This window comes from Pteronotus mesoamericanus, unplaced genomic scaffold (assembly GCF_021234165.1).
Source record: "Pteronotus mesoamericanus isolate MK-2021 breed Mesoamerican mustached bat unplaced genomic scaffold, CSHL_Meso_final contig_657, whole genome shotgun sequence".
Classification (NCBI taxonomy): domain Eukaryota; kingdom Metazoa; phylum Chordata; class Mammalia; order Chiroptera; family Mormoopidae; genus Pteronotus; species Pteronotus mesoamericanus.
The window spans coordinates 20762501-20790416 of NW_026555229.1; the positions used below are offsets into that span (position 1 = coordinate 20762501).

At 45.7% G+C, this 27916-nt stretch overlaps 2 protein-coding genes across 3 annotated transcripts; both read left to right on the forward strand.

Moving 5' to 3' along the window:
* The first annotated feature begins 2209 nt into the window (after window positions 1-2209).
* Window positions 2210-3963, forward strand: HMX2 (H6 family homeobox 2). Its single transcript, XM_054581781.1, has 2 exons — window positions 2210-2477; window positions 3410-3963. The coding sequence occupies exons 1-2, from the start codon at window positions 2210-2212 to the stop codon at window positions 3961-3963; spliced, it is 822 nt and encodes a 273-aa protein (XP_054437756.1).
* A 4259-nt stretch (window positions 3964-8222) lies between these two features.
* BUB3 (BUB3 mitotic checkpoint protein) lies at window positions 8223-20920 on the forward strand. 2 transcript variants are annotated; one of them, XM_054581657.1, is made up of 9 exons: window positions 8223-8302; window positions 8766-8960; window positions 9459-9528; window positions 11249-11400; window positions 13890-14048; window positions 15400-15577; window positions 15835-16051; window positions 18264-19959; window positions 20234-20920. In XM_054581657.1, the coding sequence occupies exons 2-8, from the start codon at window positions 8766-8768 to the stop codon at window positions 18271-18273; spliced, it is 981 nt and encodes a 326-aa protein (XP_054437632.1). In that variant the 5' UTR covers window positions 8223-8302; the 3' UTR covers window positions 18274-19959; window positions 20234-20920. The 2 variants fall into 2 exon arrangements, with proteins under 2 accessions (XP_054437632.1, XP_054437631.1); XM_054581656.1 differs by lacking the exons at window positions 18264-19959; window positions 20234-20920 and adding an exon at window positions 17034-18235.
* The last annotated feature ends 6996 nt before the right edge of the window (window positions 20921-27916 follow it).

Here is a 27916-nt window from a genome sequence, read left to right on the forward strand (position 1 = left end):
AGAGGCCGCAGGCGGGTGAACAAGCAGCGTGTTTCTTTCCAGGCGCCTCCCCTCTACCCGTCGACCATGCGGGAGCGTTCGCGAGCCGCGGCAACCTGGCCCTGGCGTCTGTGCCGCGGCCGGGCAGAGGACGCACAAATTGTATTTCAGCGCCAGGTCCTTCCGGGTTAATGAGCTGACACCATGATTAAAGCTGACCATTTGTAATGTGTCTCGACCCCGCCGCCGAGTCCTGAAGAGGTTAATGCGGTGACGGAGGCCGGCACCTGCCCCTCGCCGGCCTCCCGGGCCTTGGCGCACAGCCCCTGGTCCCCGCCCCCTCGCCTGCCCCTGCCCCGGCTGCGCCGCGGACTCCTAATCAATTAGCCCATTAACGAGCCCTTCGAGAAGTTAAGTAGGGAGAGGTTCTGCCACGGGCAGGGCTGCAGTCGCTAACTCACCGCGGCTAATAATATTACAAGCGCTCTACTCAATAACCTGGGCATGGCGCGGGCAAGGAGGGAACTGCACCGTCATGGTGCAGCCTGTGGACATTGGTGGGGACTGGCTCCAGGGTCTCCTCTCACCCTCGGCTGCATTTGGGGGATACTCTTGGGGCAGGGCTTCGCGGATCGGTTCTTTGCTGGATAGGTGTGAGGGCGCAGACCCAGGAGGTAGAGTTGCCTGAGTGCCTGGGGGCCTCGCCTCACCTTCCTTCCCTCGAAGCTTGAGTGTAGACAACTGTGCGCCCTAACGCTTTTCTGCTGCAGAGCTGGTTCTAGATTTGGCACCAGCTGACCTGGGAATTGAAGAGGTGAGAACCAGGGCTCAGAGGGGACTGTGGGGAGTTGGGCATGTTGACCTCACCCAGCTTCTGTGAGGTAGGTGTTGCTTCCCCAGATTTTAGGAATGAGGAGACTGAGGCGCAGAAAGTTTGTGTCCTGTCCAAAGTAACTCATTCGGGAGGTGAAGGGACTTTGCCCAATTCTAAAACCATGCTTGTGCCCTCACCTCCTTCCTCTCTCCTTCCCAGAGCAAAGGGTCTCTGTTTCTGCAACAATTCTGTGTTCTCCAATATTTGCCAAAGCCACTTGTAGGACAGGCGGGCAGCCCGTGACCTTTCCAGCGAAGGTCTGCAGAGTACCTACTATGAGCTCCTAGTGCTTCCAGGTTTTTGGGGACTATCCCATCCTACTTAAGGCAATCCTTAAACAGGAGGGCGGATGCTAAAGAGACGTTCACTTCACGTATTATGAAGGTGATAAAGCGCTGATTGGGACTGGAATTGTCCAAATTCATGTAGCGTGTAAATGGTGGTGCTGGGACTCGAACCAGGCTCTTTTGAAACAAGATCTAGGGCTTTCTCCTCACTCCCCACCCCTGGCCTCAGGATAATGCTGCCCCGTTGGGCCTAGTACAGGGGCAGGGGTCTGCAGGTGCGCAGAAGTTGTCTACCCCGGGCCTCACAGCCAGGCTCTGGGAATAGCATCAGTTCCAAGGTGCATGCTCTTTCTTTTCCCAATTCTCCCCCGCGGGCGCTTTGGTCTGGGGGCTCCCAGCACTGTCTGCTCACCGGGACCAGGAAAAGGGAGGCTGGGGGAAGGTCGTGGAGCAGCTGGTGGGTAGCTCTTCCGAGGGTGTGAGGACCCATCGCCTGAGTGGGGAGTCGGGTCCTTCTAGCTCGGAGCCCCGCGCAGTCTCTGCCCCTGGAGAGTGCCGGGGTCCCAGCGGTCAGAGCCACAACAGACACCAGGAACCTGGGTTGGAATCTACGCCGTTCCCGGCTCCGGCTATCGCTGGCTGGACGCAGCAGATGCCCATCCTGCTCTCCGCGTGCTTCGGGTGCACGGGCGCTGCTTTCCCGGTCTTGGCTTTTTGAAAATTTCCGGGCCGCTCAGCGGCGCTGCGATTGGCCACGTCCCAGTAACCTCTATGCAAATGAGGCCGCGCCACCTCCGCGCAGCCGGAGACCCCGAGAGCTGGCGGGCGAAGAAGGGGCATTCGCGCTGGGGCCTGGCGGGCGCGCCCAGAGCCCGGCGGGCAAGGACCCCCGCGCAGCCATCCCGGGCCCGTGTTCCCCGCACGGAGCGGCTGCCTCGCCTGCTTCGCCGCCCCCTCCCCCTAACTCTCCTCCCCGCCCCTCCCCCCTGCCTGCCTGCCAGCACCACCTTCCACTCAGATCGTCTCTAAAGGGAGTTCTTGGTTTCCTCCGATTTCTTATGAACCCAGGATGGGCAGCAAGGAAGATGCGGGCAAGAGGTGTCCGGCGGCCGGCGGCGTCTCCAGCTTCACCATTCAGTCCATCCTGGGCGGGGGCCCCTCGGAAGCACCACGGGAGCCCGCTGGCTGGCCGGCCAGGAAGCGCAGCCTGTCGGTGTCCTCGGAGGAGGAGGAGCCGGACGACGGCTGGAAGGCACCCGCCTGCTTCTGCCCAGACCCGCACGGCCCCAAGGAGCCCGGCCCCAAGCACCACCCCCCCATCCCCTTTCCTTGCCTGGGTAAGGATCGCACGCCGCCCGGTGGACCGCAAGCGAGCTCTAGGGGAGGGAAGCTGTGCCGGGGCTCTTGCATCGGACCCCTGCTGGCCAGAGCCTCGGCTGCCAGGGTCCCGGGTCCGAGGGGAGGAAGCGCGCGCGGTGCTGCCGCCTCGGCCCCCGCAGGCGCTCGGGAGGATACTGGGCGCGCAGCCCTGGTGCGGCGCGGTCTTGGGGAAGGTGGAGGTGGAGGGAGAGTGTACTATAGCGGGCAGGGCACAGAGCGCACACACGGCTCTGACCTCCAAATCCTCTAAGCACATCTGATACTTCCCGAACGAACGGGAGGTCTGAAAGTCTGGTCTGAGCGGTCTCTACTGCAATTTCTCTCCGCGGTCTCTTGCTCTCTCGTCGTCTCTGTCTCTCTGTCTCTCCCTCTCTCCTCCTCCTCCTCCTCCTTCTCGGAGTGATTAGCCCTCCAAGATGATTGACAATGGTGCCTTTCAGAGATGGTTCCTTTTTACAATGTCGTCGGACGAAGGGGAGTCCCGCATTAGTCCTTAGCGTGATTTCTGAACAAACGGCCTGTGAAATGGTGCCGCCCTATAAAGCTCAGGGAACTCTTCCAGCTCAGTTATTACAAGGCAAAAATCACCTTTAAAAGGGATGTTAATGCTCCCCCTCCAGGCCTCCTCCCCGTGTCGCCACTCGTCCTTTCATGAAACTGGGAGCACAGAGACCCCAGACTCTAAGTAGCTGGGTCTCTCTCCTGTTGCTTTTTAAAAACCGGGGCTGCTGGGCGTAGGGTTCCAGCGAGAGGGAAGGAGTTGGGACCAAAAAAGACAGGATCAGGGTTGCGGCCGCTTGCCCGTCTCTTGGTCCGGGGCACAGCTGGCGGGGGGTGGTCTTTGAGGCTCCCCACCTCCATGGCCTCCTTTTCTGTTCTCACTCCCCAGGTACCCCCAAGGGCAGCGGAGGCGCAGGGCCGGCGAACTCGCAACACACGCCTTTCCTTTCTCCTTCGCACCCGGACTTTAAGGAAGAGAAAGAGAGGCTCCTGTCCGCGGGCTCCCCGTCGCCAGGGTCCGAGCGGCCGCGGGACAACGGAGCCGAGCGGCAGGCAGGCGCCGCCAAGAAGAAGACACGCACTGTCTTCTCGCGCAGCCAGGTGTACCAGCTCGAGTCCACCTTCGACATGAAGCGCTACCTAAGCAGCTCGGAGCGCGCTTGCCTCGCCTCCAGCCTGCAGCTCACCGAGACCCAGGTCAAGACTTGGTTCCAGAACCGCCGCAACAAGTGGAAGCGGCAGCTCTCAGCCGAGCTGGAGGCGGCCAACATGGCGCACGCGTCGGCGCAGACTCTGGTGGGAATGCCGCTAGTGTTCCGGGACAGCTCGCTGCTGCGCGTGCCGGTGCCGCGCTCCCTCGCCTTCCCGGCGCCGCTCTACTACCCGGGCAGCAACCTCTCGGCCTTACCTCTCTACAACCTCTACAACAAACTCGACTACTGACCGAGGCGCAGGCCCAGCGCCTCTCCCGCTGCCCGCAAGCCTGGCGCAAGCTGCCCGGTCCCAGGGCTGCGAAGCACGGCGGCGTGTTGCCAGAAATATTAAGAAATACACCATGTGTATTCATTATCTCTTATTTATGGCCTCTGCCCTACTTTTTGTTTTGATTGTTTCGGGCACTTATCAGCATTCCTCAAAGCCAGATCTCCTGCTTTCTACCCAAAACAAACCAGTATGCTTTGAAAACTCTTTTGGAAGGGTTGTTCTCGGGTGGTGGGAAAGGGAGTTTCGGCCAGATCGACGTTGATTGGTAGGAAAAAAATTTGAAAACACAACCAACAAAGCCAGTTCCACGACTCTCCCCTTCTATACATCTGTATATATGTACATGCACACATGGCCTGCCAAGCCAGCCCTCGGGGACTTTGGACAATTATCTCAACGCCTCCTTTCGTTTCCCTCGTCCTGAGAACGGGCAGGGACCAAAGGGGAGGTTTCAGATCTGTAAATATTTTTAAAGAAAATAAAACATTTTAAGCGTCGTCGCTAACTTCGGCGGCACTGATTGCTTGGAGTGCTAACACGTGTAATGTTTTCTCGCTCTCGGGTGCAGGGGTTTGTGGGTTTGTGGGTGTGTGTTCGGAGAGGGCTTGCTCACCCCACGTGGAGGGTGGGGCGGGGTCAGGGGTTAGAGTTTGGAAGGCTGATTCTGGCAGCCTCTGGGCTGGCACGCACCACCTTCCACTTCCTCACGCTTAAGACCAGAGCGGGCTGATGCTCTCCCGGACCGAATGCAGTTCCGGAACCCGCGCCAAGGGGGACCAAGGCAGGGAGGCAGGGCTCGCCGCGGAAGCGGATGCCTGCCCAGAGCGAGCATCTCCCCAGCACCTGGAACGCCTGGGGCTTGGCGGCAGCAGGGTGTCCTGTGAAAGGCTCAACCAGTGACAGGAGCCTTCTCTCCAGGGGCGCAGGGAAGGTGGGGCAGCGCTTCCTGGCCCAGGTAAAGAGCCCGCTTTGGTAGTTGCCCAGCCTGGCGCCACAGGCTTGCGACCGGCGCACAGTTCCACTGCCGGTGGTACAGTTGTGCGTTCTGCTCGGCTCGGGAACTGGACGTGGAAACGTGGGCCTTCGGCGCAGGAGGGTTCTGAGGCAAACAAAGTGCGGGCGGCAAAGGCGCCTCTCCCACACAGCTTTGTTTTGGGTGGTGGTTATAGTTTGCGTTTACGTGACAAAACGGCCTGATCATGCGCAAGTACGTGGCCGCTCCCATTGAATGAAAGCTTGCTGCGTGGCCTGGGCGCCGACGGACTTCTGCGCCCCAACACCTGCGGTTCGCACCCCGGCTACGAGGGTGCGGCTCCGAGGAAAGAGCTGCGCGAGCGTTATGCAAATCCCAGAGCCTCTCCAGGTTAAGCCAGGTTAAATCGCAGCCATCAGTTCCTTGTAAAACGTCCGAAAAGGAAGCCTTGAGTTTAGAAGAGGCAGGTGTTTTGTTTCACTGGGAGGAGCACCGGGGACCTCTAGCCTCTGACCCCCTTACCTGGTGCAAAGGTACCAGGAGCCAGCGCCGAGGCCCGATCTTATCTCTTTGGAGGTGAACATTCACGTGATAGACTTGTCTCTCTGAGGCTAGGAAATGCTCTGCATTTTGTGACAGCGTATAGGATACCTGTAAACCATCTGTGACCCACAGTATTCTGTCTAAAATGTCTGATCTCTTGTCCATTTTGAGGTCATATTTTTTCTTCTCACATTAGATTTCATAAAAATCACAATTTATTTCGAGTTGACATCTGAAGGATGTTCCCCAGTAACACATCTGCCAATGCTAAGTTAGCTCAGTTGTATTTATTTCATTTCAATAGAGTTCAGTGCAATAAATATTTGCTGGGTCCTACTACTTGATTAGAACTATTCTAACTACTGGATATTCAGAGAGAGAAAAAGGTGGCACTGGATCCATTTTCTTCTGACTTACTTGGTACACATATTTTTATCTCAAGTGCCTTCTCTCTTTCCAGATGACCCACTTTAAATTCTTTTATTCTAGTGTTGCTATTTGTATTTGAATACTCCATGCAGAAATAACAAAATTGTTCTCAAGGAACTACTTGTATAGGAATATTCAATCCATATGATTTTTGTCTGCATTTCAACAGATTTTGTCCCCCCCTCCCACCGCTCCAGCCCCCGAGATAATGATGATTTTAAAAGTATTGGGTCACTATATCCTCTTTAGGCTTTTCTTAGAGAAGATGGTTTTCTGTAGCCATTGCAGCCACTTAATGGCAAAATCTTAACCTTTACGATTTTAGGGATGACCCTTTTTTAGTTTGTCATATAGTGGGTATTTCACTCTTTTTTCTATTCTAGAAATTAGCAAAGTGATCCAACAGTGTAATTAGTTCTAGAGATTCCTCTCTTTTATAGTAACTAAGCATTAAAATGCACACACATACATATACACGCCTTTGCATTTGGATTGAAAATGTTGTTCAAGACTCCACTGTGGCCAGATTTCCTATCTCAAGACTATCAATTCATTTGAATAATCAGCAAAATCATCAGCCTCCTTTCAGGTTCTAAACTGGATTTAAAAGATTGACGTTTCTTAAAACTCAAATTGAGTCTGGTTGCAACTGCATGCCCAGAGGGACCTGAATCATACACACACTGGATAATGAAATACACTTAGATTTTATTAGTGGATAATTCATGCTCAGAATCTCGAAACACTAATAGAATTAAATATGCAATGGGGAGAAGGAACCAAATAGAATTATTTGGAGTTAAAATTGTTTAGCCAAAGTTAGAATGGAGCAAGGCACTGCATTTTAAATTCTTAACCTAGACATTAACTTGTTGAAAGAGAAGAGACAGAGAACCCAGTATGAGGACTGGGGCGGAGAAAGGGCAAAAATCTGACCTTTCAGCAGTGATATCATCAATACAGTGGGGAGAGGAGTGGTTGCATGTGCATTTATTGTGTGACGAATCAGGAAAAAATGTGCACCTGAGTCAACATATGTGAATACGTAAAGACCAAACTTTTTTCTCTATTAATGTACCTTAAGAGTAAAGCACTTTAACCTCAACAATTTCCTTCCACTTCATACAAAGTTACATAATAAAATAAGATTTTTTTTCCACAAAAGGCAGTGAAAAAGAGGTTATAGTATGGGTTACATTGACAATTTTCAGTGAGTTTTTGATATTTAAGAGTCACTGAGTCACAGCATTCTAGTTACAAATTAAATATTGATTATCTTTCATGGAGATCAAATCATTTTCTTACTACAGAAGCAACCTTCTTGATTCTCCTATCTGTGGAGGATTCTAGAAGCATAAAATGGAGCAAACTGAGCTCCAAACTCGAGGGAGTTGTTCAGGTGGGCTGGAATGGACAGGGAGAAGCTTGTAGCTGTCATTTTAAGACCCCATTTAAAAATAAGTCTAAAAGAAGCATTTAAGCTTTAACACATTGCCAATTATTTGTTTCCCAGTCTATTCACCCATCTGGACAGGGAGTTCCTCCAGAGCAAAGACTGGTCTCTTAATGCATCATCCCAGCGTCTCACCAGGCCTGGCACGCAGTAGGCATGTCAATGTTTGTGAAAAGATGCAATGGATTGATAAAGCATAGGATAAATAAGAATGAGTTCCAATAGGTCTAAGACAATAGGAACTGTGAGACCCTGGTTCATAAGTGGAAACCTAGGAAAAGGAGAAAACATCAGGGCAAAATAATGCAATTCATTAGAGTAAATGTTTTCTTCTCCACTCCAATTTTTGGTTAACTTCACGGGCGTTCTGGGAAAGGGAGAATAATTTAGCACTATAGAAGTCTTGATCAAAATGGGGCTCTCGTGTCTGCGAGATTAGCTCAGAGCACCACATGTCGAACTCCAAAAAGCATCTTTCTTGACCTCAGTAGAGGACTGGCAGGGCATCGGCTTCAGGGAGACTACATCTCCCAGCGTGCTGCACACGTGCCCGAGAGGGCGTGAACGCAGTCTTGGCGCGATGCTTCTTGGGAGTTGTAGTTTTCACTCGTTTAGCGCGAAAGCGGAGGAGGTGCCTCAGCCTTGTGGTAAAGCGAGTCCACGTGATCGGAAAAGTCACGGTTTGCCTTTGAGCCGGAAGAGGATAACAGGGTTGACCGACTCCCGGCCTCAGCGCGGACCAATCGGCTGCCTAGAATGAGACGTTGGCATTTGAATTCAGCCAATGGCAGGCATATGCTGGAGCTTCCTCTCCGCCTACTTTGTTCAGCCCCCGAGTGCTCTGAGTGAAGCGAGGCGGCGGCTAGCGGCGGTCAAGTTGATTCTTAAGCGAACTCAAGGTAGCGGGAAGAGCCGACGGGGCGGAAAAGCCGGCTATTCGGGGACTCCCCGGGCCCTGAGCTGGCGGAGCCGTCCGCAGGGAACACGTTTCGCTTCCACCACTTTTATTTTAGGAGCATCCGGGACGGCAGTCCCCTGCGGGGAGGGGCCGAGGTCCCGGAGCCCGCGGCGGGGGAGGGATGCGGCGGACCCGGCTCGGGGCTGGAGTTACGGGTGTGGAGGCGCGGGCCGGGCGGATTGGGGCGCTTCGGGGGCGGTGGGCAGTGGAGGGAGCAGTCTCGGCTCTGGTGGGCACGCAGGCTTTGCGCAGGCGCAGAGGCCCCGTCACTGTCGTTTTCTAGGTTTTCCCTTGTGAGGTCCCCAACAGCCCAGCCCCCAGCCCCCGTACCCTCGCGGGCGCCGGTGGCGGTGTGGAGCGGGGTCGGGGCGGGGGGCGTCTCTGACTGGGCGCTTGTTCCGTAGATGACAGGCTCTAACGAGTTCAAGCTGAACCAGCCACCCGAGGACGGCATCTCCTCGGTGAAGTTCAGCCCCAACACCTCCCAGTTCCTGCTGGTCTCGTCCTGGGATACGTCGGTGCGCCTCTACGATGTGCCGGCTAACTCCATGCGGCTCAAGTACCAGCACACCGGCGCCGTCCTGGACTGCGCCTTCTACGTAGGTGCCCGCGCTGCTGTCTTTGTGTCGCGGTGTCCCGTGTGAATAACGGCAGCGCTCCTGCCGTGCCGGGCTGGGGGCTTATGTCAGGGGAGGCGTTTGGACAGGTCTCCACGTACCCGTAGCACCTGCCTCGGGCCGGGGACCGGGGTTTGGCCTTGGGGACATGCCGACGTCGGAAACTGGTCTCCCCGTGAAAGTGGAGTTGAAGGACCCAGCCCGCGGTGTAGACGTGGGGCAGTTGCGTTTGAAATTTGCAACCGGGAGGTGAAACTTGCTGCCTTGTCTAAAGATGGGCGCAGTTACTAGTAAATAGCAATGCCTGTCCTGCCGTTTTTCCTTCACTTCCTGGCGGTAGTTTGCTTTATTTTGGTGCTGCTTTTTTGTTTAGAGGGAATAGTGACGTCATCTGGAGCGTACTTGACCCGTTGGCTGGAATTTTGAACCGCTTTCTGAAACTCTTAACACTTTTAAATGACTTGAAACTTTATTTTGTAGGACCCAACACATGCCTGGAGCGGGGGATTAGATCATCAATTGAAAATGCATGATTTGAACACTGATCAAGGTAATACGGCCTTTTACCAGTTTGTTGTTTCTCGGCTGGTGCACTGGAGTGTAAGTATTTATTCAGGAAGAGGCGTTCTTGAATTGCTTCATTCCCCACTTGGTTAGATACGTGCGAAAGTGGCTTATGCTTAGGACTCTTTTGTTTAAATGAGTAAACTATTAAGTTACCCTTCACAAAATCACGTGCATGTATTTTTTCAGTAAAGCCCATTCTGATGTCCCATGGCCACTGTTAGATTGGACCTTCACCCCCTCCTCAGAAGTGGGCCCGACCTCCAGGGCGGAAGTTGCAGTTCTCTCTAGTACAGACTGAAGGAAGAGAGGTTTTAAAATCATGGTGCTATAAAGTAGTCATCCTGTCCGGGTACTGTATTAATCCTGCTTGCATCCTTACTTAGCCTAGAATATGCTCTAATTGCATTAACTGAGTGAATAACAAGATGGCACATTGCCTCTTAGATAACTGTGTCTTAGAGGCTAAGATGGGAAATGACTTACCCCAGTTTTTATGGTGGTTTGCTGCAGAGCAGAGATTGTGATGGAACCTAAATGCTCAGGGCACTCTAGCAGAGTTTTATTTTATTTTATTTTATTTTATTTTATTTTATTTTATTTTATTTTTTTTGCAGGGGTTATGTGCATATATTAGATGTAGATGTATTTGGAGGAGATGGCAAGTCACAAGAGATACGGGCAGATGAGTAGGAGTTGGACAGTGGGAGGATGCATAGAGGATGGGCACAATATTTTGTCAAAAATAATCCAATCAGAAGAGGCTTTTGCAGGAAAATCCCTTTGCATTGTCACTTATAACTGCAGATGTTTGGTTTTGTTTGCTAGCAGCTTTTTCTACCAAGTAGGTTAGCTTGCAGGTTTAGGTCGTATTCGTTTAAAAACTTAGGAGCGGAAAAACAGAGAAACACACTTAAAAAACATTTTCGATGTTGGAGACCAAAATTGAGAGAATTAGCTGTTTATTCTCTGAAGGTCATTGCCAAACTTGAGAGTTTTTTTTTTCTTGTTTAAATGATATAATTTTAAACAGGTAACTTTATTGTTTGAGGATCGAGACCACATATCGTTCTTTGTTGTTACTTTAGCATTTGGTATAGTTTCTGGCACATAGTAGACATTTAGTAGATGTCAGTTTAATGAATGAATGACTGAGATAGTGAAGAGTTGAAATGGAAATGAAAAAAATTATGCATTGGAAATCTGACCCATCATGAAAACCACGTGGATTAATCATAAGACTCCATGCCTCCTTCATCCCCAGATCTGGGGTAATCTGTTACCACTTCAATAAGTTTCTTATAAACATTGGTTTAATGTGATAAGTTTTATTCAGGTCCAGAAGACAAGTTATCCACCCATTTGTTCATTCAGCATGTATTTCTTAAGCACCTGCCATATATCAGAACCTACACAACATACAGTCAGACCTACAGAGTTAAACAAGACTCCTCATTTAAAGGTATCTAGAACAAAGTGAGGCAAGCCTTTGATGTGTAGCATGCCAGTGAATCCAGCTGTGCCCTGTGAGGCGGACAGGGAGGGATGGACGACTTTTGGTAGTGATGGAGAAATGCTTCTGTATGCAGATTTTCCTTAGAGTTGGTGGAAGTGGATTCATTATAGTAGACAAATGTCTCCTTCTTTTGTTCACTTGAAGTTTTGTTTTGCAGGGGTAGTAAAACTGATTTTTTTTTTTCCTATAGAAAATCTTGTTGGAACCCATGATGCCCCTATCAGATGTGTTGAATACTGTCCAGAAGTGAATGTGATGGTTACTGGGAGTTGGGATCAGACAGTGAAATTGTGGGATCCCAGAACGCCTTGTAACGCTGGGACCTTCTCTCAGCCTGAAAAGGTAAGCTCTTTGTATTCATAATAGGAATGATGGTCTTTGGGGTGATTCGATGCATGTTTGATGACTGTGGTATCGAATATTGAATTAAGACTTGATGGGTCTGTTTTACAAACGCACATACGTAGAAATATTTTGATGCAGAGGAAATTTTACTTTGGTCAAAATTTTTCCATCCGTTTTCATGTTTGTACTGGAGAGCACTAGCTTAAATAATAAATTTCCACGTATTGTTAATGCTTTATATCCCTGGACTAAGATTTTCAGAGAAGGCACTTAGCAAAGACCCTTGGATTGCTTTAAATTGGGTTTGATATGTCCAAACCAAAAGTGGGATAGAGCATCACTCATTCACTTAGGACCTGAGGTTTCATTTCAGTGTACTGTTGAGAGGGTGAAGTGGGTTATCATTTCAAGTTTAGTGAGAAACGCGGCCTGTATGCCCTTGCTTTGACCATCCATTCATTCATTCATTCATTCTGACAGATGTAGTTTGAAGGCTCTAGTGAACGCAGCTTCTTAAAACTGAATCTTTGTATATTATTCTAACCTTTTGATCTGTACCGTGAGAGTGTCGTTGAGCATTCTTGTTGTATCCTCATCAGACTTTATCAAGTGGTAGTTAATTTTAAAGATTGATTGTTTTAGCAGTTTAAAGGTATCCTTCACTTGAGTCTATTTCCTCAGTGTAAATATACTATTCACCTCCTGTTAACCATCATTATATACTGTAGTGCATCCCAGGAGCCATTATTTTTGTCACTTCATAGTCGAATCCACTCCTGGCAAGACCTTTGTTCAGAATAAAATAATTGCATTGTTTCTAGTTTTGATTTATGGTTGTATGTAACATGTTAAGAGCTGTGATAAATTGCTGACAGAACATCATATAATGGACAGCCACACTGAATCAAGCTGCTTATTGGTTCAGCAAGGTTCATTATGTCACTTTTTTTAATACTTCCTTTGATAAATGTATACACCTAGTCAGTAGCAAGACAGCGGCTTCACGTGATTTATGATCAGTGGGGATAGAAAGTGCTATTAGAATCTTGTGTCACCTGTATAAAGATTTAAGATGAAATTTTCAATTTGATTATACTATCATAAATTGATTTCTTTCCAGATTCTGTGTTTTTAAGTTTGGTATTTCATGTGACTTAGGTTAATTTCTATTTTTCTACAAATATTTTGTTTTCTGAATAAACTATGGTAAATCTTACATTTCTCTTATTTAAATATGCCTATATTAAACCTACTGTTTTGAATCTTTAATTCCTTATTTTACCACTTGGTCAAAGTAGTTGTTGAATTTTAAGGCCAGATTGTGGGGACTGTTGAGTGGTTATATTGTTAAACCTAAGTTGGATTTTTTGACTCATGGTATGCAGTTACCATATTAGTGTGTATTAACCATATGGTCTAATGTGTTAAAGAGATGACTTACCATGTTATGAGGCCTTTTCATTTTTTATAATGATTCTTCAGGTTTTAATATATTAAATAAAATTAAATTAGAGTTGCTTATTAACAGAAAGTAATAATCAGAGCAGTAGTTTTGTATATGAAGTTTAGATTTAAAAAGAATGGTTTAACAGGATCAGGAAAATACATGTGCCGCCATTTTCATAAATTTGCTATCTCTGGTCTCCAAATAACATTTGAAATTAACAACTTTAAACCTTGTATATAGGACATGTTATGATTTATTATAAGGGAATTTTCATGGAAGTTGTTTTAACATTGAAAAATGGCATCATGAGGGAAAAAATACTTTTATGGGACAAAATGCTTTTATAATTTTTCCTAAAGATGAACTCTATTTTGAGTGTTCAGTATGATGTCAGGGCACAAGAATTTGCTTTGTCATGTACCAGACGCTATCCTTTTCTTTTAATTTTGAGCTCATACGCACCAAAAGCAACTCAGCAGCTAATTAATATAGTTCCCTCACTCTTCCTGGAAAGGCCTATTTATTATTCAGGGTAACAGCTGGGGAAGTGCGGTGTTAAGGGTGACAGCATGAAACCTTGCTCCGAAGGCGGTCGTAGAAAAGTAACTTTGAAAATGATTGTTTTATGAAAAGCCAGAAGGCCGCTGGAAGGCATCTTGAATTGTTTTATGGCTTTAATGCCTCCTTTTTGAGTATTTTTTATACTTTTGTACTGTCATTAAATGAAACAGGGTTGGAAAAGCTGTTTAAAAATTTAATTTGTTTCAATAATGAAGAGGAATCCTCAACAGCATTTTTCATAGTTAATTAGAATGTACACTCTATGATACTTGGTTAAGTATTAAAATATCTTGGGTTTATTATTTTGTGTGAATTAGTTGGTTTGTGTAACTATAGTATTAACAATTTGATGCCTTTGTTTAGGAACCTGATCAGCTAACTTTTTTTACGGTTTTATGATTAGGGGACTTTATTTTGGGCCAGAATGCCATTTTCAGTCAAGTGGGTGATTTTTACAAGTTTTGGTCTTTCTTGACAGGTGTACACCCTCTCGGTGTCTGGGGACAGGCTGATTGTGGGCACCGCGGGCCGCAGGGTGCTGGTGTGGGACCTGCGGAACATGGGCTACGTGCAGCAGCGCCGGGAGTCCAGCCTCAAGTACCAGACTCGCTGCATACGAGCTTTTCCAAACAAGCAGGTACTGGCCGGCACCCTCTCCCCTGCTTTTTTGAATTTGAGAACAATACGATCTTATATAGTAATGATTTGGTCACTGCCTTTTAAAAACTTTGCCTTTTCTTTGGAGTAATGATTTAGAATTTGTTAGGTATGTTTTTGACATCCTTGTGTTAAAAGATAGTGTGTTAAACCAATTTTAAAGATGACCTTGATGTTCAGAGAGGCTAAGTAACTTGCCAGTGGTTTGATAGAGGTCCTCTGATTCCTCTTTGATCCTGGTTCAGGATGTTTGACAGGTATACAGTAATCAAGGAGAGTTTTGCAGACATTTCATTTTACAAACTACTGAATTCAAATTTGAGTCTGGAAATTAAGGATCATGGGATTTGCTCTTCTCTCCCTCTCTTTCTCTCTCTCGCTCTCTCTCTCTCTTTTTTCTTTTTGCCTCTCGGTGACCTCAATACAAATAGAGTGCTATAGCGAGCCTAGCTCAGAACTTGGATTTTTCCCGAGGAATGGCCCTGAGGTTAGGAAAGGCAGTGCGCCTCATAGAGTGACTAACCCTTGATGTGTGGGTGGTCGCCCTTTCGGCATCGATGCTGAATGAGCTTGCCCTGCTTGTTAGGGAGCCCCTTCTCCCTGCAAACCCTGAAGTTCTGAGGGGAGTTGGTGGGGTGGTCGGCTGCTGTAGGAATTTTGCAGGAGTAAAAGTCATCAAAAACAGAAGGTATCTTGGAAGTTTATGGGTGTCCTTTAGTGGTTGTGGAGCCTGAAGCAATTATGCCAGCTATTCTCTGGGTTCTGTATTTTAAAAGACTGGTACCTCAGGTGGTGATCACATCCCCCCCCCAATATTGTGAATTTTCATCGAAGATAAGGAATTGCAGTTACTTGATAGTTGAGATTTAAATTCATGAATAAATATGCTTGTATTTATAAGTATTTTTATGTCTTGCATCTAAAATTTTTTGTTCGAGTGTATCTCCAGTTTATAATGGAAGTTTCACTAAAAGTAAGATTTTATTGATTTTTTTTTTTTTTGGTCTCCGTAAGTAGTCTTTCAGGAGTCAGTCTTTTTTATACCTTGAAGAATTAAAGAAAAATAAAATACAGGTTTTATATTTATCTTTTACTTGGACATAAACAAGTGGTGATAGTATTATTTTTTTAATAGAGCGTTAGTGTCTTTAAAATTTTGGAATAGTTATAGCTATGCTAGTACAGCTTAAGCACTTTTTTAAAACCAGGCCATACTTTGTTTTCCTTTCTGAAATCGTCTTCCTGTAGCGTGGGTTGAATTTGGGTATTAGTGCCTTGGTTTTGGAAGCTGACTTCACCGTTTTTGGCTTCCTCTGGCTCCCGCTTGGCAGGGTTATGTGTTGAGCTCTATTGAAGGCCGAGTGGCGGTTGAGTACTTGGACCCAAGCCCTGAGGTGCAGAAGAAGAAGTATGCCTTCAAGTGCCACAGGCTGAAGGAAAATAACATTGAGCAGATCTACCCAGTCAATGCCATTTCCTTTCACAACATCCACAATACATTTGCCACAGGTGAAGTATGGCATGTTAACGTATATCTACTCAATAAGATAGCATAATTTTACTGTTGAGCACTAGAAATCTATAGTTAGGCGGAGCTTTAAAAAAAACTGTGCTTGCTTTTTATGATAGTTAGAGAAATCTGGTATAGTACTTCTTGGGGGGAAATGTACCTTCTGTGATCTTAAAAATTAACCATTTGTAAAGATAATGGTTATTTTCTATATCTGCTTTTAAGGATCATTTAACTTTTTCAAAATGACTTGCAGGTGGTTCTGATGGATTTGTGAATATTTGGGATCCGTTTAACAAAAAGCGGCTGTGCCAGTTCCATCGGTACCCCACCAGCATCGCGTCACTCGCCTTCAGTAATGATGGGACTACACTTGCAATAGCATCATCATATATGTATGAAATGGATGACACAGAGCATCCTGAAGATGGTATCTTCATTCGCCAAGTGACAGATGCAGAAACAAAGCCCAAGTGAGTATGCTTCACCTGTATTTGAGCCTTTTCTTGCATTCAACCCAGGATTTATTAATTTTTCTAAATTCATGAATAGCATTGTCGATGCCTGCTCGATATTACAGCTGACTGTAGGGTTGGAGTTGATTTTATCTTGTTCTCCCAAGCTTTCAATATCCGTAGGTTGATAGACGTCTGATGGATAAAATTGTGCCTAGTTGTTTTGTAGAGAAGAATGTCAAACTCTCATTCTTCTTGAATGGGCACTATTATTTGAATCCCTGGAGTTATTACTAGCTCATTGCTTGAAAATTAAGTTGAGGAATTCAAAAATAATTTATTTAAGCAAATTCTATTTAAGATATTTAAGAATTTTAAGTGCCAGAAATCTTTCCTCTCCACAGAGTTTGTTTTTTTAGTATTTATACAAAGTGAATGACCTTCAGGTCTTCCTGGAAACCCAAAGTAATATGGCCTTGCCTGGAATAGTAAATTTCCTTAGTTTTCAAATTTTCATAGCTGTCCATGGCTCTTGGTTGACAGAGAGGAACCATTTAGTGTTTGGTACCAACAGGGCAAAGCTCTTTACTTAATTACCTGCACCAGGTTTAAGGGAAAACTGATACGTAGGCACTTGTTTAAACCCCAAAAATACCTCTCCCAGGTGTCTTGTCCTTCCTTGTCTCTCTGTACCCAGGCCCTTGTAGGAAGTCCTTCATATCAATATTTATGGAATAACTGACTATTTTCAGGATTCCTTTATTTTTCTGAATTAAAATGGTATAGTGCCCTTGCTAAATTGGTTGAGTCCCTGAGAGGGGGCAGGGTTTTAAATATTCAGTATCATGTATACTTTTCCAGGTTTGACTTTAGAAAAGACTTAGCATGTGAAGCCTGTTGGGTAAAGGGCTGTGTTTACATTTGCGCTCTCACTTTTGTATGTCTTGTCCTGGCCGGCCATTTTGATCTTATGCTGTTCTTTTTTCTTTTGAACTTGTAGGTCACCATGTACTTGACAAGATTTCATTTACTTAAGTGCCATGTTGATGATAATAAAACAATTCGTACTCCTTAATGGTGGATTTATTACTATTAACAAAGAAACCAGGGAAAATATTAATTTTAATATTATAAGAACCTGAAAATAATGGATAAGAGGTTTTTATTGATTTTTTTTTAAATGAACACTTTTCCTAAGTGCATGAGATGGTTTGATGGTTTGCTGCATTAAAGGGATTCGGGCAAACAAAACTGGAGGGCAGTGACTGCACTTTTGAGAATCAGTTTTGACCTTGGTGATTTTGTTTCCACTGCGGAAATTAATGTTTGTAAATAAATATAGGTAGTAAAATTTTTTTCTGGACCTTTCATGGTAGAATAAAAGGCTCTTGAGCCATTTGTTTCTCTTGCGGGTTATAGTTGCTTGTTCTAAAGCTGCTTCAGTCTGCCTCATGAGGAGGTTAATCTACAATTAAACAATATTTCCTCTTGGCCGTCCATTATTTTCTGAAGCAGATGGTTCATCATTTCCTGGGCTGTTAAACAAAGCGAGGTTAAGGTTAGACTCTTGGGAATCAGCTAGTTTTCAATCTTATTAGGGTGCAGGAGGAAAACTAATAAGAAAACCTCCTAACATCATTTTGTGACTGTAAACAATTATTTATTAGCAAACAATTGATCCCAGAAGGGCAAATTGTTTGAGTCAGTAATGAGCTGAGAAAAGACAGAGCATATCTGTGTATTTGGAAAAATAATTGTAACGTAATTGCAGTACATTTAGACAGGCATCTATTTGGACCTGTTTCTATCTCTAAATGAATTTTTGGAAACATTAATGAGGTTTACATATTTTTCTGACATTTATATAGTTCTCATGTCCATTTCAGTTGCCCAGCCGCTGGTGATTAAGGTTAAAAAGAAAAAAAATTATAGTGAGAATGAGATTCGTTTCGATGTAATGCCCTGAAGCAGAACACGAACTTAGCTTGGCCTACTCTAAGTGGTTCCAAATAGTACACTTCTGTTGTCAAACTTTTTGTTCTACTTATACGCAAATGTATGTTTCTGAATGGGTCTTGGACCTTTACTGAAACTTAATTTATCCATGGTGTATTTTTTAAAAAATTCTTTTGATACAGAGAAAGAAAGGTCTTATTTTATTTTTTAAGTATTTCAGTGAAAACAGTGTAAACCTGAATCCATCTTTTGAAATATATTTTCTTCATTGCAGGTCCACCTAATCATCTCCTGAAAGTGGTTTCTCTATGGAAAGATTTGTTTTCCTTCCTACAAATACATTCTTATTCACTAAGGGATGCATTATAGTCATTGTGGATACGTTGCTTAGTATGTGGATATCTCTGTTTTCTGTCTGACAAAACTTGTCTGCGCCCTTTCTTGCTGACTTTGTGTAGGATGAGGAGTCTCGGTGTCCTTGTGCAGTAGTCAGAAGAATTGTTTTTCTCCCAGCAAGCCCCGTTGCTTTTTCTGAGCAGCTTGAGCTCTTTTTGTAAAATAATCTGAACCTGTTATGTCCACGCTGTCTAATAAATCAGAGATTCAGAACCCTTAAATGTTGGATGTTTTCAAATGTTGGTAATTAATGTAATTTACTTTGTAAAAAGGCTTCTGTAGAGCAGAGCTCCCTTCATCAAGGGCCTGGTGGGGATGACATTGTACCTTTAGGTCCACGCTGCCTCATTTAATTATGTCTCTTCTGATGTACGTTGGGATTTAGTCCTGGATAAAGTGATCTGTTGGAGTTCTGCCATTTCCCTCGTGCCCTCTTGCTGGATCAGCAGGGCTCTTGAGCCGACTTAGCAGCTTTATAGGATGGGCGCAGACTGCAGGGCAGCTGACGGGCGCCCTTTGGCACGACTCTCCTGGAAGTGCTAGTGCAGTAGAGCTCGTGCCGCTCGCACGTCCTTGTGCTGATGCAGCCATCGTGCGCACACACAGAACCAAATGACAGGCCCGTCTGTGCTTATCCATCAAACGTTAAATCAGAGTGAAGCCCTTGGGATGGTAAATAATGTAATAGCCAGAGACTAACTGATGGTATTGGTTCTTCAGTGTGATTATGTGCTGCTTAAAGTCATAACCACTTGGTTGAGGACAGAGCATAAATTTAAAATGTTTAACTGAAAGAGAATTAATATAGCATCGTAAAAGGTGACTAAATTAAAGCAATGTTTCTGATGTTGTGTGAGAGAGCTGGATGTCCTCTTGTCTCCTGAAACCAAATGCGTTTCCCCCTGCATGTGTCTCCTTACCTCCCCTGTGGACCTCATAACCAGCTCTCTTTCACAGTTCGTCCCAAACAACCCAGATGCAATATCCTAGCGTTTTCATTGGTTTCCTGTACCTAATTTTTCTTCTCTATTTTTAAGTGTCTCTCAGGTTTTTTTTTTTCCTTTTTTTCCCTACTGCTACTATCCCATTTAAAGGGCGCCCTCCGCCCATCTGGAGGAGCGTAACAGCCTCCAGTCTCTGCCTTAATTCCTCCGTATTCTGGAACAGTGACTCTCAGACCTTTTAAGCTGCGACCGAAGTATGAAACACATTTAAATTTTGGTTAAGGACACACAGTTCAATACAGTATGTATAACAGAGAAAAGATTTATAAAACATTAGTTGCCTTTTGTACATGTGATGTAGCTGCTTGCTTTTTTTCTTTTCTCTCTTTCTGTCTGTCTGTCTTTCTGTCTTTTCTTTCTTCTTTCTTTTTTTTCTTTCTTTCTTTCTAGAAATGTTGGTTATGGCCTCCTGACCTGATTTTATAACAGATGCCTTGTCACCTCTAATTTGAACAAACTGCTCTACACCACATAGGACTTTTAAAAACTCTTGCTCTTCTTATCATGCTGTGCTTGGGACCCTCCCCGTTCCCCAGTGCTCACAGTGGCCCTTCCATCACTTCTAAGAAGGTAAGCTGCCTCCAGGGCCTGCTGGTCGCCAGGTGCCATGGTGCTCTCCGAGGAGTCGGGGTGGGGCTGACCCCTGGGAACCCTGACGGGTGTATGGGGAGGTTCTCCTGGTAGCAGTGTCTGGTTCCGAATTCCACGCTGTGGAAACTTAGGGGGCATGAGCAGGTTCCCCTTTGTTCAGGGGGAAGTCCAGGCCCTGTTAGGAGCACTAAGGCCAGAGGACCCAGTTTACCTTGCTGTTCAAACCCTGCATTGTTTTGCCTTTGTCATTCAGCTTCGTATCCCCTGAGTGTTTTGCTATGCACACACTTACATCTTCAGGGAAAAAGGATTCTTCTGGTCGGAGAAGACTAGATCTCTTTGCTTAGTGGGAGAAGACTCAGTGCCCTTTGGCCTACTGAGAGCTCAGAGAACTCAGAAGGAAACAATGCCTGTAACTTTGTTTAACCAGTTTTCCCCGAATTGCTTTGACCCTGAGCCTCCGTCTTGCTATGTCCCCTACCCCTGCTGCATTTTTCACTTTTTACCAAGTCCTCTAAAACACCGGAATTCTCTTGCTCCGAGTGCCAGGCTGTTCACGTTGCCGTCCCTCAGACACACACGTGGAGTCCCAAGGTCGCAGCCTGCTGAGGCGGTTTCTTTTTCGGACTTGTTCTTTCAGTTTTCAATTGAATCCTGCCAGGTACTGTTCAGGATCCCCTTTTCCATGAAGCCTGCTGTCCTGGCTCCAGTTCACAAATGAGTGTGCTCTTCTTCCCTATTCAGGTGAAGCATCTCCTGTTGTCTGTCTTTGGCACTTAGCAGTACTGCCTGGAATTTTAACATTTTTACATGTGCACATTTTGTTCCCCTGCTTCGTTCTAGCGAGAGCAGGGACCACATCTTTTTGTATACTCCGATACGTAAATATTGGGCCACTGTGATGTTACTGAATGTTAGAGACGGTCGCTTTTTAAAAATAATTTTCAATGTAGTTTTGAATAGAGTCACACAGTGTCCAGTGCACCGGACATAGAACTTTTGTTAATTCATTTAGTAAACATTTAATATGCATTTAGTATGTTCATTGATGAAAAATTTAGAAAACATCATGCAAAAAATGAATTACGTTGTCACACAGTTCTACACTAGAAGGTAGCATTTTGGTGTGTATCCATGTTTCGGAATTTCCTATGCATATTTCTCCATGAATAAAAGTTTGTTAACCACATCACGTGAAAACGCCTGGGTGAAGATTTGAAGATTTCTATTTGAGATGGTGTGACGCAGGGTAAAGGCCATGTGGCTACGTGGCATTTGTTTTGGGGGGTGCTGTCCTAGGTGTACTTTGAAGTAACAGGCGACTGGTGACCTAGAGCACCTGGAGCGTTGGATGTAGGAGACCCTGTCATGGTGGCCGAGAAGAGTCCGGCCCTGGGTAACTCCGTGACTCGGACTTGCTGTTTGCACCCCCAGTATCACATGGGCGGCCCCTCGAGGGGGCTGACGACGGTGTGAGCTGCTTCTCGCTCAACCTGGCCATTGTTCTCTTGGCTGTTCAGAGGGAGGCAGCAGGTACCCGCCTGCCTATGGTTAGTGTGCGCCTGTGCAACTCTCTGGGCTAGTGAGTACATACCATTTTATTAACTTATTTTTTAGCGCATTTCCTTTTTGGAGAGGGGAAGGGAGGGGAAAAGGGAGGGAAACAGATGGGGGAGAGAAACATTGGTTGGTTGCCTCTATCACACACCCTGGCCGAGGAAGGAACCTGCAGCCCAGGCATGTGCCTTGACCAGGAATCAAACGGGCAGCCTTTCACTTTGCCGGATGATGCCCAGTCAAGTGAGCCACACTGATGATTTTATAAAATTTGGATTACATGTAAGAATCCTGCTTTATATCCTTAACATATTAGGAAAATTCTCCGTAATTTAATTTTTGCCTTGTTTTTAAAAGCCACTTTCCCCTTTGACTCTTTGAACAAATACCGAGTGCCTGCTGAACGCTAGGCTGCGTGCTGGGTGCCGGAGCTCCGGTGCTGAGGAGGACGGAGTCCCCCGGCTCTTTGGGCTTCCAGTCTGGGTCGGGGGTGTGGCTGGTAGCGATGAGCACACCTGCAGTTACAGCAGGGTGACAAATGCAGCGACAGAGTAGTGTGCCCAGATTTGGTTTTCAAGCTTTGGCTGACCCGTGGTCCTGAATTTCACAACCTTGGTGGTGGAGAGGGCAGTTAAGTGTGGCGATTGCTCTCAAATCTCAATTCCCGTGACTGGGTGATGCAGGCGCTGTGACAGACTAGGCACCAGGGAAGGCCATGCGTGTGGAAGGCCCCTGCTGGAGAATCTTCCGGTCGCACCAGCGGGGCTGTCAGGGCTCTGGAGCTACACATGCTGGTGTGCCTGGTCACGCAACGTGGCGGGTCCGGCCTTTGGACCTGGCTGCTTAATTCATTGCGTCAGTGAGGTTCCTTTCTGAGCCTGTTTCCTCATCTGTGAAATGAGGATAATACTAAACTCATGGAGTTACATATGAGAATAGCAAATCTTTGTTTTCTTTGGGCAAAAAAAGTAAACTCAGTTATTAGCCGACTTCAGGTTTGTGGTTCTCAGATACCTGTGGGATTCCTAGTTCTTAAATTTGGCACTATATTTTAGAAAACCTCAGAATCACACCCATAAACCCACTATCCAGATTTTAAAATGTTAATATTGCTGCTTTTCATCTCTTTGTTTTCAAATAAAACATTGCACATAATTGAAGCCTCACTTGTGCCGCTCCCTCACCCTATTGCCATGTCCCATTCTTAGGTATTGTACCCATTTACGCCTCTATGCTTACGTGGTGTCCACATGTGTTTTAGGAGATTTGCATTAGTGGTATACTGCTGCCCTCCTGGAATGATCTCCACTATTCAACATCAGGTGAGGTCAGTAAGATGCAGAAGGAAAAGGAGAAGGCGACAAACAGGATCATTTGTAGAGAAACAACTAAGCAGCCCCCAAGGTTGTACAGGAGTGACTGTGCTGAGTACCCACCGTTCTTGAACTATGAGATCAGCCATCGTTGCAAAAGTAATGGCGATTGTTCTCTGACATGTCTTAAGGGTGAAAACTGCATACTCAAACGGGAGTTGTTCTTTCCCCTAGGAAAATAAGTGTGTGTTAATAGTGCCCAATAGATTACGTGTATTAAAAATAAAACATGCCAGTTGTCACCCATGAAGCAAACCATAACTAGTTTCACAGTTCTCTCCTTTGATTCCCCAGCTCAGTCTTTGAAATGTCTCTAGGTCATCTTTCACTTGGGAAAGTACTGATTTAAGCTATTAGCACTAGTTATAGCAGTTTCCTTTAAAAATGGCACCTGGCTATGTGGCTTTGGAACTAACAAGAGAAATGAAAGCGGCTGTGCCGGTGGCCACTAATACCAATTGCACCATTGAGTACAAAGGTACTTTCCCCTTGATCAGTGGTGTGTTGCAACAATGCTTTCATCTTCGAAGGATACCCACAAAACTCGTTCTAGGATTGCCACGGGGTGTTGGCTTCTGGGTTGGGAAGTACATGGGTGGGCGGAAGTGGGTTTACAGTTCATATGGAAGCTAATACAGCGGTTAATACACAATACAAAAGGAGTAAACACTGTTTCATACACTCGAGACTACACCTACCTTTGCCCACCCCTGTGTCTGAAGGTTAAAAACCGGAGTGTACTGTGATTTCTAGAGGTCTGTGATTGGGGGACCATGACACAACCTAGCCTCCCGTTTAACGTCACTCATAATTTGGCGGCCAGCTCTCGGCTTATTTTAAATGGAAACCAGTTGGTTTCATTTTGTTGTTTCGCCTGCCTTGAATACAGTACGCCGTTGGTGGTGTGACTTTCCGAATCGCCTGTCTTGAACAAAGGAGTGGAAAAAAGTGCTTTGTTGCATTGCGCTTGGATAGCGCAAGGTGTCAAACTGATGTAATTTGAGGGCTCATTTCCAATGGTTTATTTCATTAACTCATTTTCCAAGAAATATTTCACCTCTGACCATCCTAGCCAACTCAGCACAGTTAACACAAACCTGAAGAAGCCATACAAATTACACCGACTGGTCTCCGAAGCACCTAAGTTTGCTTTTCCAATGTTGTAACGAAGTACCTTTCATCCCCTTTATAGGACTCTGTTATAGGCTATTGCAGTAATTTAAAACCTATGTACCCAGACTCCTGACCTTGTTATAACATCACTTTATAATTCTCAGAATACTTGGCTCTTGAAGATTTTCTTCGCACCAGCCATTTATTCTTAAAGAGTCCAGATGATTTGTCCTTAGTGTTAACGTTACCCATATCTCCTCAGCTGGTAAGACCTAACATTCTTGGTGAATTGCCTGACAAAAAAATCCTTCAATTCTTTCATTATTTCACAGCTTAAGGTGGCAGTCAGTTGTTAGCATTTTCCATTTAAGAAATCCCCTTGCTTGGAACAATGGCCATTATGTCTTTATCAAGCTTGGGTATAGAAGTGGCTCTTTTGCTGGGTTCACCATTAGTTCATCAAGGTGCTGGTGAAATTCTGGAGAAGCACAGCTTTCCTCGTGTGACTAACATGAAGGTGGTCCTGGAAATGGAGGACCAGTATGTGAGGCAGGCTCCAAACACATTGCGCTTTGTTACTGTCGTTCATTAGGTGCACAGTGACGTTAGTTCCTAGAAGTCTGGAATGGGTGCTGTTCATTAAGAGCTTGGTGGCTTGGCTTTCTGTTTACTTATGTTCATAGACTGTATCCTGTTAAGTGTTGGGCTTGACCTTTGCTTTGCAATAAGCTGTATCATCTCAGAACATCCTGGGCTTTTGCTGCCGATTGTTATGCAGGGTTTTGTTTTTGACTCAGATCTAAAGTGATTGAAGAGTCAGAGAAATCTCATTTATGGGGACTCCACTAACAGAATTTGTGATGCATCGACTTAGGAGAAAAAGCAGGTAAGATCAGATGGAATATATTTTAATGCCCGAAGGGTGAATTCTTTATGGGTATTAACACGTTAATAATAGTAGTATTTGATCTGCACACTGAACAGGGCTTCTTCCCGGAACCCTTTGAAATACCATGTGTATTATTGAGGTTAGGCACGTTTAGTATTTCTAAAGACACACTTTTTGGCTGAAAACAACAAAATGGTTGGATTTAGCCATGACCTTGAAGCTGGTGATTGGCGATAGATGTGTGGCAACATGCAGAGGAACTAGCTTCTTGGGATTATTTGGGAAATAGTAGGACTAACCTGAAATTTAACATTGAAATTTGAGTTATCAAGGCAAATTTTCAATTTGGCCACCAGTAAAAGTTTCAGCAAAGTCTTATTATTGATCCAAAATGAATAGAACCCAGAAGAGAGGATTGTGCCTGGTTCTTTCCTGTTTTCTTTTTCTTTTTTGGCCAGTGTTTAGACTTCTTTTGCCAACATTCCTGAGTGGTTTTCATCTTATTAATCTAAACTGCTTTCTTCCTCATCAGAGCTTCTTAGTGGAGTGGATGAGGAAAAAAACAAGTTAGGGAAAGTTATTTTTAGTACTTGTTGCCTTGAGCATCTAATTGTAGTTTGGGAATTAAAGGGACAAAAAAAAAAAAAAAAGCCCGTAAAAGGTTCTGCCTTTTTGGCAACTCAGGAGACGAACCTGGCAAGAGAGGGTCGTACATGTTGGAAGGGTGGCAGCTGTGCCAGAGTCTAAGCCTGTAATGCTTGTGGGTGTAGCTCCCATTACTTTGGGAGAAGGGAGTCACTTTTGTTTTTATTAGCCCTCCAGATATATGAATAAAGGTCAGGAATTAGAAACTGAAGAAGTCATTTGGAAACAAGCCTCCTCGGACTTAGATCAGAAGACTTGCTGATGAGGGGTATCCTAACCCCTTGGACGTCCAGAGAACTGATACCGAAAAGGCTTCTTAGAGCCTGGCCTCTTACTGAATGCGAGGGGCTCATAGAAAACATGGAGTCATGGCTGTTCTAATGGAATCAGCCCTCACTGCCAACTGATTGCTGGACAGAGTATCAGGGGTCTCTCACAACAGCCTTACAGCCCTCAGGGATCAGAAGCCTGTGCCAGGTGGACTGTTCTGATGGTATATCATCATCTCTTGGCTGCCGCTTATAGCTAATCATGCAGATCTGTAATTCAAGCAGTCCTTCATTTTTATTTTTCCTCTGTTCTCATGTCCTCCTTCCTCTCTCTCTTCCTTCAATCAGTAGGCAGATAAAAGGCATTTGTGCAGAAGTTGACTTGGGAAATGGGGCCATTGGTGGGGTTTTGAAAAGGATGCCCAAGACTCCATTCTGCCACCTGGTCCAGGTGGTGGCGGCTGACCATGGACAAACCAGCCCTTGGCCTGCCCACAGGACCTAGCATTGGGTCTGACCTGGTAGTCGTTATGCTGTGAGATTTTGGGACCTGTTGAGGGCGCAGTGAGATAGCACATTTTACTTCCTGCTCATTAGAACAAAACCCTGGGCGCTGGGGAGCGAGTTTGCCCGGCCGTAGCTTAGGAGATGCTCTCATTCCCACTCCCAGCCCAAGCTCGGGTTCAGCAGCACATACCTCTGCAGTTTCAGAAGACGGCGTATTTGGGCCACTACAAGATTTTTAAAAATGCATATTAGGTGATTATTTGGGTGGTATCTAGATTTTCCAAGTCTAGTAACGTTGAAGAGAGATATTGGGAAAATACTGTGAGCTTACTTGTTCTTGCAGCAAAATATCTAACTTGAAATAAGACATCTTGGGAAAATGTGGAGTGGTGATAGCAGCTTTGGGCTAGTTGTCCGGAAGCCGAGTTTGGGCCCATTTCGCAGGATGCCCTGGGGTGCGTGAGGGCCCTGAGCTTCCAGTTTCTGGAAGGCTCTCTGGGGCTCCTGCTCTTGATGGTGCTGCCTGAACCTCTGGCCCTTTGCCTTTGCAAGGCAAAGGCCCTCAGAGTCTGCAAGTGTGGACTTAAAGTTTCTTAAGAATTTGAGTAGATGAAGGTTTAGAGTAAGAAAGACATTCTTACTCTAAGAGTTTATTTAAGAGTTTACGGTTTCTCCGTTGGGCATGAGGTTTTTAAGCCCAGGATGGAAGCTATGGGTACTCACTTTGCTGTAGGTTGAAGGAGAAGCAAGAGAAAATGTTTCTCTCACCTGCTCAGAGGCCTTAAATGACATTATCCCTGCCCCCCCAAAGGAAATAGGTCGTTTTTTTCCTTGCATAGCACTCCTCACAACACATCAACAAAGGTGATGCTGTTAACCCATCGAACAGATGAGGAAACCAAAGCCACAGAGACTAAGCGACATCCCCTGGGTCGCGTAGCTAATGTAGGCATACGTCATTTTACTGTGCCTCAGAGATGCTGTGTTTTTCACAAACTGACGGCAAGCCCCTCGACCAGCAGAAAGATTGCAGCTCACTTTATTGTGCTACTTTATTGCTTTGGTCTGGAGACAAACCTGCCTGTCTCTGAGGTGGGCCGCCCCAGAGGACCAGGGTTCATCCCCAGCCTAACTCCACAGTGTGAGCACTCAACCCTCGACACCATTTTTTTTTTTAATCTGTTTAGATGATGGCGACATGTATTACTCTCCTGCCATTCATTTAGTTTTATTTTATATAAATGTTTATTGACCCATACCAAGTTCCAGACTCTGCTAGTTTCATTCAGGACAGGCCCTCTGTCTTGATTCTTATTTTTTCTGCTGTGAATGACTCTGGTCTCACTCACTGGACCAGAGTCGGTGCTCAATAAATATATGTATGGTCTAGGAAGGACGGCCTGGAAGGGTGGATGTAGCTTGTGATTCAAGAGTTTGCGTGACCCATCTAAGAGTTTACGGTTTCCTCCATTGGGCATGAGGTTTTTAAACCCAGGACGGAAGCCGTGGGTACTCATTTGCTGTAGGTTGAAGGAGAAGCATGGAAAATACTTACGTTGATCAATTGATAAGTCATTTACCAA

Bases quoted from the DNA above. Each gene is read 5' to 3' on its own strand.
- BUB3 (XM_054581656.1), top strand. From the start codon at position 8,766: ATGACAGGCTCTAACGAGTTCAAGCTGAACCAGCCACCCGAGGACGGC. The intron at 9,529-11,248 runs GTAATACGGCCT...TTTTTCCTATAG, and splicing joins TGATTTGAACACTGATCAAG to AAAATCTTGTTGGAACCCAT. The intron at 15,578-15,834 runs GTGAAGTATGGC...AATGACTTGCAG, and splicing joins CCACAATACATTTGCCACAG to GTGGTTCTGATGGATTTGTG.
- HMX2 (XM_054581781.1), top strand. From the start codon at position 2,210: ATGGGCAGCAAGGAAGATGCGGGCAAGAGGTGTCCGGCGGCCGGCGGC. The intron at 2,478-3,409 runs GTAAGGATCGCA...CTCACTCCCCAG, and splicing joins CATCCCCTTTCCTTGCCTGG to GTACCCCCAAGGGCAGCGGA.